Source organism: Pinus tabuliformis, chromosome 8 (assembly GCF_031772625.1).
Source record: "Pinus tabuliformis cultivar Carrire ecotype Pingquan chromosome 8, CPIR1, whole genome shotgun sequence".
Taxonomy (NCBI): domain Eukaryota; kingdom Viridiplantae; phylum Streptophyta; class Pinopsida; order Pinales; family Pinaceae; genus Pinus; species Pinus tabuliformis.
In genome coordinates this window covers 962,520,900-962,540,906 of record NC_142294.1, presented here as the reverse complement: position 1 = coordinate 962,540,906, position 20,007 = coordinate 962,520,900, and the positions used below count along the sequence as shown (strand labels likewise).

Here is a 20,007-nt window from a genome sequence, read left to right as displayed (position 1 = left end):
AATCGGCTCGACTCTCCTGATTTGTGGCCCCCCTTTCCACATCACATGGTGTGCGTAATGGCCCCATCGACTAGCATGCAAGAAGGTGGCTCTATAACCATGCATCGACCCCCTTATATATTGTTCAAGTCATGGCAAAAGGCTCTTAATAAAATATTAATTTCCACCTCCACATATGTGCCCTTTAATGCACATCATATATGTTTGCAAGTGCGGTGGTTCCATATGATGCTCGACTCTCAAGCTCCTTTATGCACTTAATGCTTTTGAATAAAAGAGCCTCCCCTTATAATATATTATAATCTCTTAGCAACATATGTTCCCCTTTTTATGCATGCGCTTTTACATGAATGAAGGGGTTATTGACTCTTTACATAATCTTTCCTATGGTTTAAGATGGTCAAGGGGTGGCCTCCATAATAATTTGTTGCTATCAAGAAGTATCTTACAAGGTTTTGTACCAAGGTGGTATTTCCTAGTAAACTCATCATAAGCCAATTCCATAATAGGAGGAGACTAAGGCCAACCATGAAGAACATAATCATTTACTAATAGCATGGAGTGTCTCACAATCATCAACCAATATATCAAATGAAACCATAAACTTCTAAACTTTGAAGCTCCATCAACCAAGATATGCCATTATGAAGAAAGAACTAAACCACGATAAACCACCACACAAGCAACAAGCACAACACCATCCAACCAAGGAGATTTGAGTCTCTTCCAACCAAAGATCTCTATGGTGCACAACTAATGAAACCGTCTATTGACATCCCGTGCTATAAGCTGCCTCCACTAACGTCCCAACCTTTAGAAGGCTAGGACCATAATACCAACCTGCAAAAATCTCACTGATATAGTTGGAGTGATACCAAGGATTACATGTACAACCCTCTTGCAGTATAGGTGGTAACATGTCAAAACCTTGCCTATTGCCTACACCATTAATAGCAAATCGTAATCAACTATACAAAGGCCTAGCAAGGCATCCCATCGACCTATCTAGACACACCCAATGTTTCAAAACATGCTAGCATCAAGTTTCAACACCAAGAAGCCCACCTTGTTCCTTCACCAAGCTTTCCTCACACTAGCTTTCCTCACACTAGCTCCAAGCAAAGTGCTTCAAGTCTCTTCTTGGGTTTCTTTGCCACAAATTCAAGGTCCTTCTCACACAAAGATTTCAAACCCAACACTTCAAATCTCTAGGTTTTGCCTCTCACAAACCCTAGCACCTTCCTCACTTGCATAAAGACAAGTACAAAGGCTCAAGACATGTTCATCTTCAAGATATAATGATTTGTGCACTCGCACATGGTTATTACATGAATTTTACATTTGAAGACTCTCTCATCCCTTTATATAAATAGGTGAGGAAGGCCAATAATAACAAAGTCAATTAGGTAAAACATCTCCATCCCCCGTTCACTAGGAATAAAAATAACAAACAACACTTGGCTAAATAACATATAAGGCCAACTTAACAAAAAGCTAGTGATTTCAACTTCCTTCAAATGCATGATGAAACTTTTATTGCGACAGTTCAAGGATCTCTTCCATCCTCACTTTATTTTCCTTGAAGCCAATTAGAACATTGTACAAGTTTGAAACATCTAGTGTTCTTGCCACAATCTAATTGTTTAGGGTAACATGTCTTAATCATTTTAGTGAGATGTTCATTGAATCACAATAGGGGATTGAGTAATGATGGAGGGGAACAAACCCTTCAATGATAACCTCGCTAAACAAGGCTCAGTGTTGGGAAATATATTGTCTTAGTTGCTTTATAAATTTGGGGCTTCAAAGGCTCATTCACTCTAGCACACCACTTGGATCCAATTATCCTCAATATCAACATTGGCCTATATGAGCTTGCATGTTGTTGGCGAGCTTGAGTAGCTAGGACCACTTGAGACCAAGGTTGGGCCATTTAGACAACCAAAGTTTTGATGGTTTGGGTGTTGGCACTAAAAGTGGGTGCTAGTAGGCATCCATACTTGATTGGTTGCCATATGATCTTGTCTCTCGACCTTCTGGGAAACAACTCCTTTTGATGCTTGGACAAATTAGTTGTAAGACAAACCCTATGCTAGGGCCTAGGGTTGAACAACTAGATAGGTTTATTATAGACATATCTACTAATAGGTGCAGAGATACACTCCAAAAACAACCAAAGATACATTAAGGGACTAATGATTCAAGCAAAATTGGACAAGACAATGATGCTATGTGGTTAGTGAAAAATCGTCATTCCACATGGAAAATACCACTAGGTTATTTTTGCAGATTTGCATGCCTCGAATGATAGCCTCATGCATATGGGTCTTGTCAGCAAGTTGGAACAAGGAGAAAACACTTGGTCATAGTATGAATATGGATACAAATGCCACTTGTGGTTCCTGAACCTCCCTGGCTAATTCCTAATGACCAACTTAGTTGGAACATGAACTACAATGTGTCTTGGAAGGATTTTAAAATTTTTTAGGAGTGTTTTTATTTAGCTAGAGGGTTAGATGGATTAGACTATTATCAAATATTTGAAGAATGATTATCCAAGATGGCCTATTCAGTACCTCCTTTGTCCAAGGAACAAAAAATGATTGAACAATGTCAAGAATGTGAAAATACATTGACAAGAATCTAAATCAAAGAATAAGGATAAATATGTTATTATAAAAGTTGATGGGACTATTACAAAAAAACTTGAAGAGGAAATTTGCAAGAAGGTTGAAGAAGCCCTAAATACATGTGTTAATTTTAGGATAACAACGGTATGTTCTATGCTTAGAGCAATTATACTTCAATTTTCTTTATTAGCCCAATATCATATCCAGTATAGCAATCACATCAACATGATAGTAAAATGCAGATAGAACATAAGCAATAACAATAGAAGACAAGCCAACACAAGATATGGCAGCAGCCAGGGACAAACCCCAATATGGGGAAATCCTTTATCAATTCTTCTTATAATTCTTCAAAAGTTCAGCACAGAGAGAGTACAATTTACAAGATTCACTTACCCAAATTGATCAATCAAAAATGCAAAAACAGAAAGCCCTAACCAAAAAGTCAAAGCTGGTCAACAGGGCTGAAATTGACCTCCAAAACAACTCGGTCAATCTTGGTCAACTCAGCCTCCAACAACAAGATAATGTAGCCCACAACAGTCTGAAAATAACTAGTCAAATCTGGTCAACATAAGTCAACACAACAACCTGAATTAGGGAAGTCAACGCTGTTCAACGAAGGGGTCAAACTGCTTCGGTTTTTGTGCCCAGAACAGTGGCCTGACCAAACAGAAGTCTCCCTCACAAAACCGAAGTCAAACAGGGTCAAATCTGGTCAAAGTCAACATCCTAAAATTTTAGTCTCCTGAAATTTTGGCTTCCTAAAATTTTAGTCAAATCTGGTCAACGCAACAGCTAGAAAAAGCAGTTTTCCTTTCGCACGTGTGGAGAGAGAGAGGCCCAGAAATCCATACCCAATAAAGATGAGAGGGAGAAAGATGAACGAGATGAGATGCCAAATTGAGGAGGCACCTTGTATTTATAATAATAATAATAATAATATCTATTTTAAGGTCACAGCCAAGCCAGACACCAATATTGGTGTATGAGACCCCCTTGTTTGTGGGACAAGGGACCCACCTCTGTGCAGCGATTTGACTGCTAAGTCTGCGAAGGCATACATACTCTACCCCCCTCTAGTTTTGAACTTGTGACCCCTTAGGAGGAAACACATGCTCTTAACCATTAGGCCCACTCAAGCTGTATATGCAACGTTGAAGGCTGGAGGAGGCTAATTTGATGGTTCGCTGACCTTGACAATTTGTCCATAATCAAAATAAATTCATAACTTCATTTGTACATGTCAGAATGGGATGATCTTTAGATCAATTCTACACCTCTTGGAAAGAGGAATCCAAGAACAATATCAGTTGCCTCATAAGAGCTGTCCAAAGTGATGTTTGGCCCTAGTTGCGAAATTTAACACTCTCTCTCAACTAGGGAGAATATCACCTGCTAAAATGTCTGACAATATTACCATCCCTATCACTGCACTGCTCTGCTCTGCTTAACAATGAAGAAAGAAGAAATGATCGAGAATGTATCATACCATTTTCCACTGACCTGAAGTTAGTCTCCAACAACAGAGAGTGTGTCATACCACTCTTAACTGACCCGTAGTCTGTTTCCATTGATCCCAGATCAATATCAACATCCTAGCATAGGGAGTACGATAGTACACGATGTGTCCATCGGTAGTACTATGGTCCCTATCCTCATTTCCCAACTCATTGGCCAGATGAGAGGTACTTCCAATGAGTCTCGCACTGCATGGGTAGGATGTGTCGGCAGGAGAAGGTGAACCATTCATCTTTTTTATATGCCATGGGGGAGGGTGAACCACTCAACCTATGCATGTACCACCGTGGGGTATCACAGGGGAAGGTGAACCATTCACCTTGTACACAATGCACCACTAGGGGAGGGTGAGTCACCCTATGGTCGCTCATCACTCCAAGAAGTACCCCAAGCCCCCCGGAGCTCCCAGAGCTCACTATCCATCTCATACAGGACCCTCATAAGAGGGTCTCTCCATGACTCCAAGTCGTTCACGAAAGGTTAAGAATTTGACCTTCTTGAGGGGCTTCGTAAGAATATCGACGACTTGCTCATCGGTCCCAATATGATGGAGCCTTATTGCTCCTCGCTGTACCATATCCTGGATAAAGTGGTACCTGATATCAATATGCTTGGAGCGATCATGAAACACGGGATTCTCAGAAAGACGAATCCCACTTTGGTTGTCACAGAAGATCACGGTGGTATCCAACACATGTCCAAACAACTCACTAAAGAGCTTCCTCAACCAGACAACTTCACAGGAGGCCAAACTAGCAGCAATGTATTCAGCCTCAATGGTGCTTAAAGCAACCGACTTCTGCTTCCTGCTCATCCATGATATTGAAGCAGAACCTAGAGAGAAGCAACATCCTGATGTGCTTTTGCGATCCACCACACTGCCAACCCAGTCTGCATCAGAGTAACCATGGAGCCTCACATTCCCATAGTGTATCTCAGTCCATAAGTGATTGTGCCACAAAGATATTTCAAGAGATTCTTTGCAACAATCCAATGTATATGATGAGGCTCGACCATAAACTGACTCAATGTGTTCACTGCAAAAGATATGTCCAGATGAGAGTTCACTAAGAACATCAGGGCCCCTATGAGTTGACGATACTCAGAAGGATTTCCCAAATCGGGCCCAGCAACACTTCTGTATAACTTCTTGAAGTTAAGCTCCATCGGAGTAGTCATGGACTTGCAGTCGACCATCCCAAATCTTTCAAGTTGCTTCACAACTTATTTTCCTTCAAAAAGGAAAATCTCCCCTGGCTTTTGCCAGACCTCCAACCCTAGGAAGTAATGCACCAGTCCTAGGTCCTTCATATCAAATTCGGAAGCCAACTCTCTTTTACATTGATGAATAAGAAGGTCTACACCTGTCAGAAAGAGATTGTCCACATAGAGTACCAAGATGAGAGGTCTACCATTCTCAATCTTAAAGTAAAGGTTCGAATCAACTTCACTTCTTGTAAATCCCAACTTCATCATATAGCTATCGATCCTCTCATTCCAAGCCCGGGTTGCTTGCTTCAACCCATAGAGGGATTTCTTCAACCCGCATACATGTGTATGAAGATCTTGAACTTCAAACCCCTCAGGTTGTTCCACATAGACTTCCTCCTTAAGTGAACCATGCAAGAAGGCAGTCTTGACATCCATTTGGTGTAGATTCCATCCTTGCGAGGCAACAAGGGCTATAATCGAACAAATGGTGGTGTAGCGAGCAATGGGTGCAAATATCTCATCATAATCCACACCTTCATTTTGAAAGAAGCCTTGAGCAACAAATCTGGCTTTGAACTTCTCAACACTTCCATCAACACCATGCTTGATCTTGTAGAGCCATTTAGAGGTGTCAACAGATTTGTCCTAGGGTCTAGGGACCACATCCCACACATCATTCTTCATAATTGACTTGTTCTCTTCGTTCATAGCATCCTTCCATACATGGTGCTCATAGCAGTTAAGTACCCTTACCTATTAGGCTTCTTGCTTACACGAAATGTGCCCCTCAGTGCAGCATGTCTCTCAGCATCTTCGAGAGTTTCCCTCAGTCATGAGGGTCTCCTTTTGGAGGAGGAGGGCTCATGAGGAGGAGGATCAATGGGATCCATCGATTCTTCAACATCGGGCATCGACTCATCCTGCGAATCTCCCTGATTTCCTGCATCTGCTTCTTTGTCCTTCCTTGGAATAGGAAGGTTGCTAATCTTCCTTAGGGCAGCATCCTCATCGAAGGTGACATCATGACTCAACTCTACTTCTCTTTGACCAGGCACATAGATTCTATATGCCTTAGAAGTTTCATTGTAGCCCACAAAAGTTCCTTTCTTCCCAGATGCCTCCAATTTACTTCTCTTTTCTTTCGGCACATGAAAGTATACAGGACTACCAAAAATTCTAAAATGAGAAACATCAGGTTTCTTACCGATGAAAACTTCTTCGGGAGTTTTGGAGTCCAATGCTTGATGAGGGCATCGATTTTGAACGTACACAACAGTGTTGGCAGCTTCTCCCCATAGGAACTTTGGAAGTCCTTGATCATGAAGCATGGCATGAGTGGCTTCTATAATGGAACGATTCTTCCTTTCAGCAACACCATTTTGCTCAGGAGTATATGCAGTAGTAGTCTCCCTCTTAATGCCAGCTTCCTTGCAATAGTCATTGAATTCATTTGACTCATACTTGGTTCCATTATCGGTCCTCAATATCTTGATCTTCTTCCTTGTTTGATTTTCCACCAAGGCTTTGAAGGCACGAAACCATGAGAATATTTCATCCTTCTTCTTCAAGAAATATATCCAAGTTTTGTGAGAGAAGTCATCCACAAAGACAACATAATATAAATATCCTCCTAATGATGTCACAAGCAACATACCAGATAGATCAGAATGAACCAATTGCAAAATGTCTGTGGTCTTGCTATCACTTGAGGGGAATGGTCCCCTTGTATGTTTTCCCTCGGCACATCCCTGACATACACCTTCATGCTCTATTTTGAATTCGGGCATATCTGTAACCATTTTCCTTGCATCAGGTAGAGCCTTATAGTGAAGATGAGCAAACCTCCGGTGCCATGGTTCGGATTGAAGAGATGTGTCATAAGACATGGCTCCCAGTGGACTTTCTCCAATTTGATATAAATTGTCAACCCTGAATCCAAGAGTAAATGCTTCTTTGAAATTTCTTTTCCACACACGTGCCTTTTCATCGATGAATGCCACCTTGAATCCTTTGTCTTCAATCGCCGAGATAGACACTAGATTCTTCTTTAGATCAGGTACATATAGTACTTCTTGAAGATGAACAATGTTACCTTGATTCAATTGAAGGGTAACATTCCCAGCTCCCTTCACGGGATAGGTGGCATTGTCTCCAAGGATAATTTCCAAATTTGTGTCCTTCTCTATTAGATTTGAAAGAGCTTCCTTGTACCCGGTGAAGTGCCCTGAGGCACCACTATCAATCAAACAATTTCCCAAAGTATCCGGAGGAGAGGCAGTAGAGAGTGAAGATATAAGATAAAATTCCTTTTGCTTAGAATTTACAACATTAGACTCATCATACCTAGAGTTTCTTGTTCTTTTAGAAGCTCGATCATTTCCAAGTTGAGTAGCGGAAGCATTCCTTTTCCCTTTGTTGTTGAACCTGCCATTCCTTTGATTGTTGTTGTTGCCCCTGGAAAGATTGTGATCATCATCATGAGATGTGTCCCTTCTATTTGGACATTCCCTGGCATAGTGACCAAACTTGTTGCAAACGAAGCATCTTCCCTTCCTTCCATTTTTGAATCCCGGTCTTCCTTGACTTTGCTTCTTTGAACCTGCGTTGTTCTTTCTCTTGGCATGGGTGGAGAATGTGGTAGGATTATTCTTATTCGAAGGCATCTTCAATTCCATAATCCTTGTTTCTTATTGAGAACATCTAGTCAACAATTCTTCAAAACTTGGAATTCTGTCGTTGTTGAGAATAGTAGTGTTGAACACATGCCATTTGGGAGGAAGACCTCCAAGGGCAATGAGAGTGAGCTCCCTATCAGCAATAACTTCACCAATCGAAAGAAGATCATTTTTTATCTTGGTAATCCTCATGAAGTAGGATTAAATATCCTCACCTTTTCCCTTCTTTATATCCTTCAGCTTGTTCTTGAGGAAAATAATTTGATTTGCATTGCTAGATTTGAACATGCCAACCAACCTGTCATATATCTCCTTTGATGTATTCAAATCGAAGATGTAAGCAACTAAGTGCTTATGAATAGAATCCCTGATGATCTTCTTGGCTTTGACTTCACCCTTCTTGTACTTTGTCTTAGCAGCAACCGGTGCATTTGAAGGAGGTTTCAGAATCTTTCCCTGCACATAATCCATGACATCTTGCTCTTCTAAAGTCAAATCAAGAGACATCTTCCATGCATGATAATCAGACTTATCATGAAGCTTATCATTAGACTTGAAGTAGGATGTGAAGGCCATTGAGACTTGTTCTTGATCAGTGATTGCTCCTCTTAGTGATTGCTCTTTACTCTTGCTTGGGCTTTGTCTTCACCTCACCTCTGATACCATGTTAATTTTAGGATAACAATGGTATGTTCTATGCTTAGAGCAATTTTACTTCAATTTTCTTTATTATCCCAATATCATATCTAGTATAGCAATCACATCAACGCGATAGTAAAATGCAGGTAGAACATAAGCAATAACAGTAGAAGACAAGCCAACACAAGAGGACACAAGATATAGCACCAGCCAGGGACAAACCCCAATGTGGGGAAACCCTTGATCAATTCTTATAATTCTTCAAAAGTTCAGCAGAGAGAGAGAGTACAATTTACAATATTCACTTGCCTAAAATGATCAGTCAAAAAAGTAGAAACAGAAAGCCCTAACCAAAAAGTCAACACTGGTCAACAGGGCTGAAATTGATCTCGAAAATAGCTCGATCAACTCAGCCTCCAACAACAAGATAATGCAGCCCACAACAATGTAAAAATAACTAGTCAAATCTGGTCAACAAAAGTCAACGCAAGACCCTGTATTAGGGTAGTCAACGCTGGTCAACGCAAGGGTCAAATTGCTTTGGCTTGGTGCCCAGAACAACGGCCTGCCCAAACAGAAGTCTCCTTCACGAAACTGAAGTCAAACTACAACACTAGTCAAAGTCAACCTTCTGAAATTTCGGTCAAATCTAGTCAACGCAATAGCTAGAAAAGACAGTCTTCCTTTCGCACGTGTGGAGAGAGAGGCCCAAAAATCCATACCCAATCAAGATGAGAGAGAGAAAGATGAATGAGATGAGATGCCAAAATGAGGAGGCACCTTGTATTTATATGCAACGTTGAAGGTTGGAGGAGGCTAATTTGATGGCTGGCCAACCTTGACAATTTGTCCATAATCAAAATAAATTCATAACTTCATTTGTACATGTCAGAATGGGATGATCTTTAGATCAATCCTACACCTCTCGGAAAGAGGAATCCAAGAAAAATATCAGTTGCTTCATAAGAGCTATCCAAAGTGACGTTTGGCCCTAGTTGCCAAATTTAACAATATGAAATAAAATTAGAAATGCAATCTAGAATTCATGAAGGAAGAAATACATTGATGGAAAATATCACTTTTTTAGCTTCAGAAAGAGAAGGAAGACAAGATTCAAGAGGGTTACTAGAAAATACTTGAGTGGTGTTTCATCTAGAGGTTGTATAGGTCAATATGATGATATTCTCAAAGACTAGAGTAATCAATGATCAAGGAGAGAGCATAGAGGGTGCCATTGTCTCTGAAAAGAAGATGGATGACATGGGTGGGCATAATGAAGGGAAAGCTTCACAGATGAAACCATATTGTCACCCTTGTTACTATGAAAGTTTCCAAGAAAGATAAGAAGATCAAGAGCGATAACCAATGAAGAAGATGGAATAATAAACAATATGTATACAATTGGGCATCACAAAACCATTATTTGACAAGATATTATCAAAAACCAACTACAACAAATTGGATAAGCAACAACAACTCATGGAATCAACAAAAAAGGGAAAATCATGTGACACCTAGCTATGAAGGATTAAGACCAGGAAGAATTGAATTTTCATGGATGGATGATCATTAGTGGCAACAAGAAAGCATGAATAGAAGGAAATAATGCCCTTAACTCAATGTTATCAAAACCAAACTGATGATTGAACCAAAAAACCATCTGAACTGGGAGTGAGTAAAAAAAATAGACCAAAAAACTAGTTGACCAAAAACATGTAAAATATTCAAATTTTAAATAAAGACATATATATTCATGTGCATCCATATGAACCCAAACCATTATTTATACACAAATAAGCAAATGTTCTCATTCATATAGCATGTAGGGGTGCGCATAACCACAATAGCACCAAGTGCAATCCATCTTTGAATCGAAAATACATCAACAAATAGGTTCTAGGTGGCCTCTAGCATCCAAAAAAAATGCTACAGTAAATACCTACATATATTGGGATCTTTTTCATCAATATCACCCTTTAAGCATTAAAATAAGATAGAGAAAAATGTAGCATGTCAAGTCAAGAATTTGTGTGAGTGATGGGTACATTTGTAGTAGGATCGTGACAAGGAGTTCAACAACGAATGCCACTAACATGAAGGTACATAGAGGGCTTGGTGCTCTTGACTAAATACTAGTTCCATACCCTCATACATGACAAAATCTAGTGGAAACGTTGCAATCCCCCCAATCCTAAAATCCTGAAAAACTATCAAGTCTGTTAGATATTGAGTGATATCTAAAATTCTACTTTCTACATATGAAATCCAATGAGGTCGGAACCCTTCTCAAACATCTTGAGTCAATTCATGGAAATATTAAAAGTTTAAGTAAATCCTTTTAATTTAAGAATTTAACATTATTATGAATTGCATAGCAATAATAGGACCATAGGCTTGAATATTAGGTTGCCCCACTCAATTTTTATTTTTAAATTGCATTTGGAACGTCTTTGGTCACATTGTGCGGAATCGGCTGATTTGGTATAAAATTGGCCAGTTCAGTGAAAAAAGGTTGGTTTGTTATTGAATTGGCCATTTCCGGTTCTAGAGTTCGAACTGGACTGGTTTGACCCCCAAACTAGTCAAACTGGTTGGTTCCACTAGTTACGGTCTGGTTCCGATAACACTGCCTTAACTACAAAGCTTTGAGGTCAAAGTATTTTGAAGGAGAGTACTATTATATGGCCCTAAGGGGGGGCATTTATGTAGTTAAATATATATGTGATGGATTAATTGTACATGTAATAAGGGTTGGCCTAATAAAAGGTCCAAATGTGCAATGAGTGAATATGTATATATTATAGATGTTACATAGTCATTATTGAGGGGAACGTGTGATTTGGATATATGGATGTATTGGGGTATTTGGAAAAGGATATTATATTCTTTAAGGAGTTATTATGTAACTCTTGTATTTTATCTATCTTGCAGTTATTCTCCATGCTCACATTCAATGTACATAGTGTGTACTCTACTATATTATGATATATCAAGTATTTGGTACATTACATTTATGTGCGAGGAGAGGTTTCATTTTTTTCGTGAAATACATTTCTTGGGGAAACCTATTGGGCACTTCCCTCCATTTTGAAGCCAGTATCCAGTGTAAACTAGATTTGGCAGAAGCTCAAAGCTTCGTCAACATTATGCTCAATAAGAGATCAATATGTCACTTTGAACTTGGGTGGGGAGGATAACGCTCCCATCTCACAATTTCCTGGGCTAGATCCAATTGACATATGAGTAAAGTTGTCTACAACTAAGGAGATAGGTACTTTGTGCATCTGTTTTGAGCCTATGGAGCGTTAAGAGTGGTAACACTCAAGATAAGATATATGTTTTGAATTATTATAGGAATCATTAATGTTAATATCACATAAAATATGTTAGTGATTTGTGATAAATGCAATGTAATGTTAAATATTGACGTTAGAGGTTAGGTGGTTAAATCACCTAACCAATCAAAGATTCTCTAAGGAGTTATTATGTAACTCATGTCTTTTATCTATTTTGCAGCTATTCTCCATGCTCACATTCAGTGTACATTGTGTGTACTCTACTATATTATGATATCTCAAGTATTTGGTACATTACATTTATGTGCAATGAGAGGTTTCCTTTTTTCGTGAAATACATTTCTTGGGAAACCTATTGGGCACTTACCTCCATTTTGAAGCTGGTATCCAGAGTAAACTGGATTTTGCAGAAGCTCAAAGCTTTGTCAACATTATGCTCATTAAGAAATCAATATGTCACTTTGAACTTGGGTGGGGAGGATAACACTTCCACCTCACAATTTCCTGGGCTAGACCCAATTGACATGTGAGGAAAGTTGTCTACAACTAAGGAGATAGGTACTTGCATCTATTTTGAACCTATGGAGTGTTAGAGTGGTAATACTCAAGATAAGATATATGTTGTGAATTGTTATAGGAGTCATTAATATTAATATCATTAATAAAATATGTTAGTGATTTGTGATCAATGCAATGTAATGTTAAATATTGAAGTTAGAGGTTAGGTGGTCAATCAAGGATTCTATTAATTTGTCACCCGTGGTGATTCATTGTGAGAGATGTAACATTTTAAGTTGCAACACTAGTAATTAAATGTTTAATTTCACCAGTGGACTTGTGGAATCAATTCTTAGCTAAGTGCTCATGATGAGAATTTCACCAGTGGACTTGTGGAATCAATTCTTAGTTAAGTGCTCATGATGGGGAATCTAATCCATCAAAGTCACCTAGGAATCATATGAAGGGAATCTGATCCATCAAAGTCACCTAGGAATCATATGAAGGGAATCTGATCCATCAAAGTCACCTAGGAATCACACTTCATCACATCCACATCTGTGGCTCCTTGCAGAGCTGAGGAGGGGCAAGCACGTCACAAGCAGAAAATCATGAGGGGAATCTGATCCATCAATGTCACCTAGGAATCACACTTCATCACATCCACATCTGTGGCTCCTTGTGGAGGCAAATTGGCCGAGGAGGGGCAAGCATGTCACAAGCAGAAATCAAACCTGGATAAGGAGGTTAACAAAGCCTCAGTCCAACCACTCAAGCTATACCCCATTGACATTATTTTCAGATTATAAAGGTCAGTACTTGTTAAAAATTCCTTCAAAGCTTGAGATAAAATAATATTTTAGGAGAGACATGGTAATTTGAAATATTAGGGAAATGAATTAGACAGGAAAAGAAACAGAATTAGTCAAACAGATAAGACTGACGGATATCAAAGTGCAGAGAAGATAAAGAACCCCAGTTTACCCAAGAGAATGATAAAAGAAGCAGTATTATATAAACCAACAACCTCACATCAAATTCAATCATATTAGGTGTTTTTGATTCAATACGCAGGTTTGTATTTTATGTTGCAATGCAATAATGTTTGCAGTTCATATTATTATTTTGGCTTTTTGTCACTCTTAGTTACTGGCTGCTAGCACACACATGTTTACTCAAGTCTGCTAAGCAAATTTGTATGTTGTTTTTATTGGAAGCATATAAAAACTTTAAATTAGATGCACGCATACATGGACATAAAAGTATGTGAAATTTGTGTCAATTTTTTTGGTTGCAAGTTACTTGGGTTTTAGACTTGCTTCATGCTCGCAGCTTTCATTGTCATTTTGAACACACACCATTTGTAGAATCGAAGTGGTTGGATTTGGTTATGCGTGTTTTTCTCCCTCTTGTATTCCCCCCTCACGTGCTTTCTGAGTATAACGTTCAGATTATCTACTTTCCGTAACTTTGCTCTTGTTTCTAATTGTGCTTTGTGGCAGATGTGTACTTGTTGGTGTAAGCTCTGGTGCAAATATCGCAGACCATGTAGCTAGGAAGGCAGTTCAGGCTGGAAATCGCTTAGAACCAGTAAAAGTGGTTGCTCAAGTGCTTATGTACCCATTTTTCATCGGTAGTGTCCCTACGCAGTCAGAGATCAAGCTAGCAAACTCATACTTCTACGATAAAGCAATGTGCATTCTAGCATGGAAATTATTTTTGCCCGACGAAGAATTTAGCCTGGACCATGTTGCAGCCAACCCTCTTATTCCTGGAACGGATCCTCCCTTGAAATTAATGCCTCCAACGCTGACAGTGGTGGCAGAACTTGACTGGATGAAGGACCGTGCAATTGCCTATTCAGAAGCATTGAGAAAGGTGAACATTGATGCTCCAGTGCTGGAGTACAAGGATGCAGTACACGAATTTGCAACACTTGATATTCTCATCAAATCTCGGCAGGCTGAAGCATGTACAGAAGATATGGCTATTTGGATCAAGAAATATATCTCCTACAAGGGACATGAAATTTCATACTGACTTACCCTCAACAATTGATTGGGTTTTCCTACTTGCAGAGTCAGACCACTTGAGCAATGAAATAGATTCAAATCCATGGTAATCTACTTTTGATAATTAGACTGGGATCTATAGAGCATTGGGGCACCAATCAATCTCATCATGGTTTTCTTTTGGAATTTGTGCATGCTTTCTCCTTGTAAGATTGGTTTATTCAAAAGTTTGACAGCCCCATTTAGAAGGACCGATGAGATTTTCAGATGATGTATTTTAAGTTTTAACCTCAAAATACAGGTGTGGATAGTTTTCCTGATATTGTATATTGTGTACTATAAACTTTGTAGTTGGCAAACCTGCTACACCCCAGATCTGGTTATCTGAAACGTTGAATAACCTCTTTAGTTTGTGGCATCAGTGTCTCATGTGGAGAATAAGGCTACATGTATCCGCACAATTAATTTCGTTCTACTTCAGTTATGAGCTCTTGTAAACTTTGGGATTCATTCCTAAAATGCTTTAGCAATTCCACAATCCAAACTTGTTTGATAGTTCTTGTTGTGTGACAATTCACACAATAGCCATATGTTAAACTTGAATAGTGATGTCTATTGTTAACTACCAGTGTTTGATTGCACTCTGAGTAGTGATATACATTCTACATAGGGATATGTGTAATTTAATGTAACACGGATAAACTAAATTGGAAAAAAAAATTGAAATCTCTAGGAAATGAAAAGCTGGAAAACAAACTTATCACAACAATAAAATATAAAGAATATAATAAATTAGTGTAGATTTGTCTTAAACCTGATCTTTTAGAGACTGATAAGTTTGTGCCTTAATCTATTGTGTATCTTTCTTGGTGCTTATTAGATATGGTGTTAAGATGGATATATGATGTTTAAGTACCAACCACCCACAAGTACCTAAGTTTTAAAAGATGAGCAACTTGTTCTTGTCAGCTTGGTTGCTTGGTAAAAAGAAAGGGTGTTCCTCTCCCTTTGAGGGTCAACATGCCCATGTAAGTGGGTCATTTATTGTGGTTGGGTGACCTTTGTAGAATAAATCTCTCAATCTTGGTTGAGTAATAGAAAGATCGTTGCCATAGTGTGTGAGATGCACTCACTTCATTGTAATAAATTCTTTATATCATTTGTAATCATAGTTTCCTTCTGTTGATAGGAAGCATCCATCAAAAAAAGCAAGTGGGTCATTTATTGTGGTTGGGTGACCTTTGTAGAATAAATCTCTCAATCTTGGTTGAGTAATAGAAACATCGTTGCCAGTTGCCATAGTGTGTGCGATGCACTCACTTCATTGTAATAAATTCTTTATATCATTTGTAATCAGAGTTTCCTTTCCTTCTGTTGATGGGGAAGCATCCATAAAAAAAAGCAAGACTTTTAGATATCTTGATAACCTTTAATCCAGTTGGTTTCATGATCTTGAATTGTCTATGTCTTGTTAGTGTAGCTGCAATTGGAGGACTTTGTCTGATTTCGTTGTCTAGCTCTTTGTACTATAATTTGCATGAGATTTTTCATAACCCCTCCATTTTCAATTCTTCCAAATGGAAACTCAATCAGCATCCAAGCTTATTTTCAACGAACTAGACCCTGAATGACTTGAAGAGTTCTCTAAAGGCTTCCTTGACCAAAAGCTAGAGTTATTGAGCAAGGTTGATAATTTTTTTGGTTCGATCATTTGCCAACATTTTTTCCCTACAAGTCCCTCCAAGTACGGATTTTGTTTATGGCTGAATTTTTTAATGCAAAAAAGGAATTAAACCAATTTATTCCTTATTTGAAGGAAAAGTCCTTAAGTGCTCTTGTTCCTAGGTCCATTAAGTTCCTTATCCACTAAAATCACGATGTACTTCTTGGGAAACTCATTACTAAGCCAACATGATCCTCTTGAGGAGGCTTTAGGTTGAGTTGTGAAAGTGTTGGGTCCATTGACTACATCATGTATCTCAAAAGGCCTTTTTATGCAACTTATAAGGAAAACATTCTATATTATTGATAACTAAGAATATGACCAAGAGCCTTTATAACACTTTTCTTGGGTAAACCCACTAAGGTACTTACCCTTATGTTGAGGATGATACCTAGGTAAACTGGATCTTTTAGGGCTCAATGCTAGGTTAATAGTCAACAATTGGCTCACCTAAAGAGCAAGCATGTTAGAAAGTGGGATTTGAACTTGTGTAGGGGAGGATAACAACTTTCCTCAACCACTTGAATTATAGCCAATTGATAGGAGCCTTTCCTTATATGGCATTAACAATCCATTTGGTTTCCAACATTATCTATGAGCTCGATTAAGAGTGAAGGCAAGCCCTCCAATCTCCCTTGACATTATAGGAATGTCCCATGAAGTTAATATGGTTCTCCTTTTTCTTCCTAATGTCCCCCCAAAAAACCATCAGAGAAGCATTTCCAATTTATAGTACCTTAAAGCACAAAAAAAGGCATGAAGAATCGACATGACAAGTTAAAATCTATCTTGAGATTTAAAACACTCCACGTAGTTGATTTTGATTTAAAAAAAAATTCATAATGTTGTGTAAGGTCCCTTGTTACCCTCAAAAAAGATTTAATTTATAGGAGATTTTTTTCTCTTCCTTGGACAACCAACTAGCTAGTAGCCCTATTGAGTCAATACCATGACATGATGCCATAGATCCTACATGTATTCTTTTGGTTAGATTTATTTCTCCCATTTGGCATTCCTTCTTGAAGGAAGGTGGGTCATCCATTGGCAAGTGCTTTAACCATTCTGTAATAATGAGTTTTTACTTAAAATATCAAGGCATGCTAATATGAATCAAGGGGTGATCTAGATGATTGACTGATCTTTGATTGTATTCTTGTTCCTTGTTGACTGATCTTTGATTGACTGATCTTGATTGTATTCTTGACTCTACTCCCATGGGAACTCCTCTGAGACCTTAGTGTTATAGGAAGGACACTACTGGGGAGACTCTAATTAAAATAACTTGTCCGTGATATCCCATACTTACCACTTTTCATCTTTCCCTCCATCCCATATCCATTCTTCGGGCTTGTGGTCATTGACCATGGGCATTGGTGCCTTAACATTTCCATATGTGAGTTTGGGCAAGAAAACCTTTGCTTTGGAGGTTGATGTAGCTGAAAGAAAGATAAAAGCAAAAAAAATCCAAAATGAAAAAAAATAAAAATCTAAAAGATGCTTGTGACATAAATTAACACGTAGGAAAAAGCCTAGTTGCTGAGCTCTATCCCTATCATTAGCCATTGCTCAGTTCCTAGAGCACTTAATGCTCCATCATTAAAAGGAACCCTTGTATTGTCCCAACCTTGATGAGTGACAATCTACCTCATTTTGAAGGGGTAATAAATGTTAAATCTCTCAAATGCAGACTTGGGCTCTTAAGATATGCACCCATAGCAAAACATTATAACAAAGAAGTAAAAGACACACTAGAGGGGTGGAAAAAGCAGGCTGAGGAAAGTGGTAACTCGTGCCTCCACTATTGCTCCCTCACATTTATATACTGAAGATGTTGGACCACCATTATCTAGTCACTTAGTTATGGCACCTTGCCCTGAAGTCATGCCCACTCCATTACTACCATCTACACATGTACCTATGGATTGATGGGTTAACTTGGGACCTTCCACTTCCTTTGGGGCTTAGAAACACCTAATAGGGTTACCCATTTGTCCATCCCTAACATAAGGGAGGGATAACTTAATACCAAGAAAAATTTCAGGGATGGAAATTAATCTTAAAGTTTAGAAACCTCAGCAAATGTTGCTAGTCTCTAATATGGAAACTATAAAATATTTGGTGACAAATATGTAAAAACATTCAAATTTATTATGTTTTTATATATACTTTCTATATAATTTTGTGATATTTAAGGTAAAATAATTTTATATTATAAAACTTGGGGCGAATTATTTTTATAAAAAATGGAAATTGGCGAATCTTTTTTTTGGAAAAACCATGGAAAATTAACCCACCCACGAATATTAGCCACTAAATTTTCCATGAAACTTACACGAGCTTTGTCTAGTTAGATATTTGAAGGTGATTTTCCTATGAAGTATTGGTTGTGCCCCTAACATTAAGTATGGTCCACTATGTTGCATCCATGGATTTTTTACCTAATTATTGTTGATTTACACTTGATATTGAGTGTTAAAATTGGCAACCAGGGCCAAATTCCACCTTGGGACAACTTATATGATGGAGATAATTATTGCATTGGATTCCTCTTTCCGAGAGGTCCAAATTTGATATAGAGATCATCTCATTCGGACAAGCAGAAGTGGAATTTTGAATTTATTCCCTCTCATGCAAAAATTGTTAAGGTCGGCCTCAACTTAATGTAGGCTCAAGAAGCCCAATAGATGTGTCCTTTCACCCTCAACGAATTGTATAAATAGGAGTGACATCTCTTCTCATTTGGACATCAATCACTCATCATTTCTTCTCTCTCTTAGTATGATTGGTTCGTACAACTTGATGATCATCTCTCTTTCTCTCACACGTGTGGATGGAGGACAAATTTCTAGGACTGTTTGCTGGCCGAAAAATTTAGGGTTTCAGGGCAGCGTTTACCCTTGCTGTTTGACCGAATTTTGACTATGTTTTGGAGGCAAGATTTCGCTCTCTTGAGGCTGCATTTATTGGCACAAATTTCGAGGTATTTGGGACTGTTTGACCAATGTTGATTGCTGGGCTGTTTGACTGAATTTGAAGAGTGTTTGAAGGACAGTTTTGGGTTGACTTTGACCCTTGATGGAGGCCGAATTGATCTGCCTTTGACCGAGCTTCAAAGGAGGTGACTTGTTGCTGATTTGACCAACGTTGACTTTCTAGTTAGGGCTGAAATTGACTGCATAATATTACAGGGCTGATTTGGCTATGTATTGGCAAGTGAATTTGATTATTGTACTCTCTCTCTCTCTCCACTGGACTATTGAATAATAATAAGAAGATTTGATCAAAGGGTTTTCCCCACATTGGGGTTTTTCCCTGGCATCCGCCAAATCTGGTGTTCTCTTGTTTTGTTTTGTTTTTTGCATATGTTTTTATGTTCTATTTGCATTTACTGTCAATGTGATTAAGTTAATATGATTGCTACTGGAAATAATTGGAAATTGTCATTGGGCTGCTAAAGGAACATTGAAGTAAATTGCGCTAAGCATAGAACATAACATTGTGATATAAAATTAACATGGTATCAGAGCTCATGTGAAGACAAAACCCAAGCAAGAGTGAGGAAAAGTAATCACTAAGGGCAACTGTTGGACAAGAACTTGGAACTAGTCCCAATGACGGTTAAATCTTACTCTAAATCCGAGGACAAGCTTAAGGACAAATCTAACTATTATGCATGGAAGATGTCTCTAGATTTGACTTTGGAAGAAAATGATGCCATAGAATATGTCAATGGAAGAGTGATGGGGCCTCCTTGAAATGCACCCGCTGTTGCACAAACAAAGTACAAGAAAGGTGAGGTTA

The 20,007-nt window shown here is 38.5% G+C and overlaps 1 protein-coding gene across 1 annotated transcript in view; it reads left to right on the top strand.

Moving 5' to 3' along the window:
* LOC149238668 (putative carboxylesterase 11) overlaps nt 1–14,716 on the top strand; it is a 37,231-nt gene extending 22,515 nt beyond the window's left edge. Inside the window, exon 2 of the mRNA XM_089373140.1 lies at nt 13,974–14,716. Within this exon, the coding sequence (XP_089229266.1) occupies nt 13,974–14,511 (538 nt within the window). The 3' untranslated portion in view covers nt 14,512–14,716. The remainder of the gene's footprint in view (nt 1–13,973) is intronic.
* Nucleotides 14,717–20,007: the final 5,291 nt, after the last annotated feature.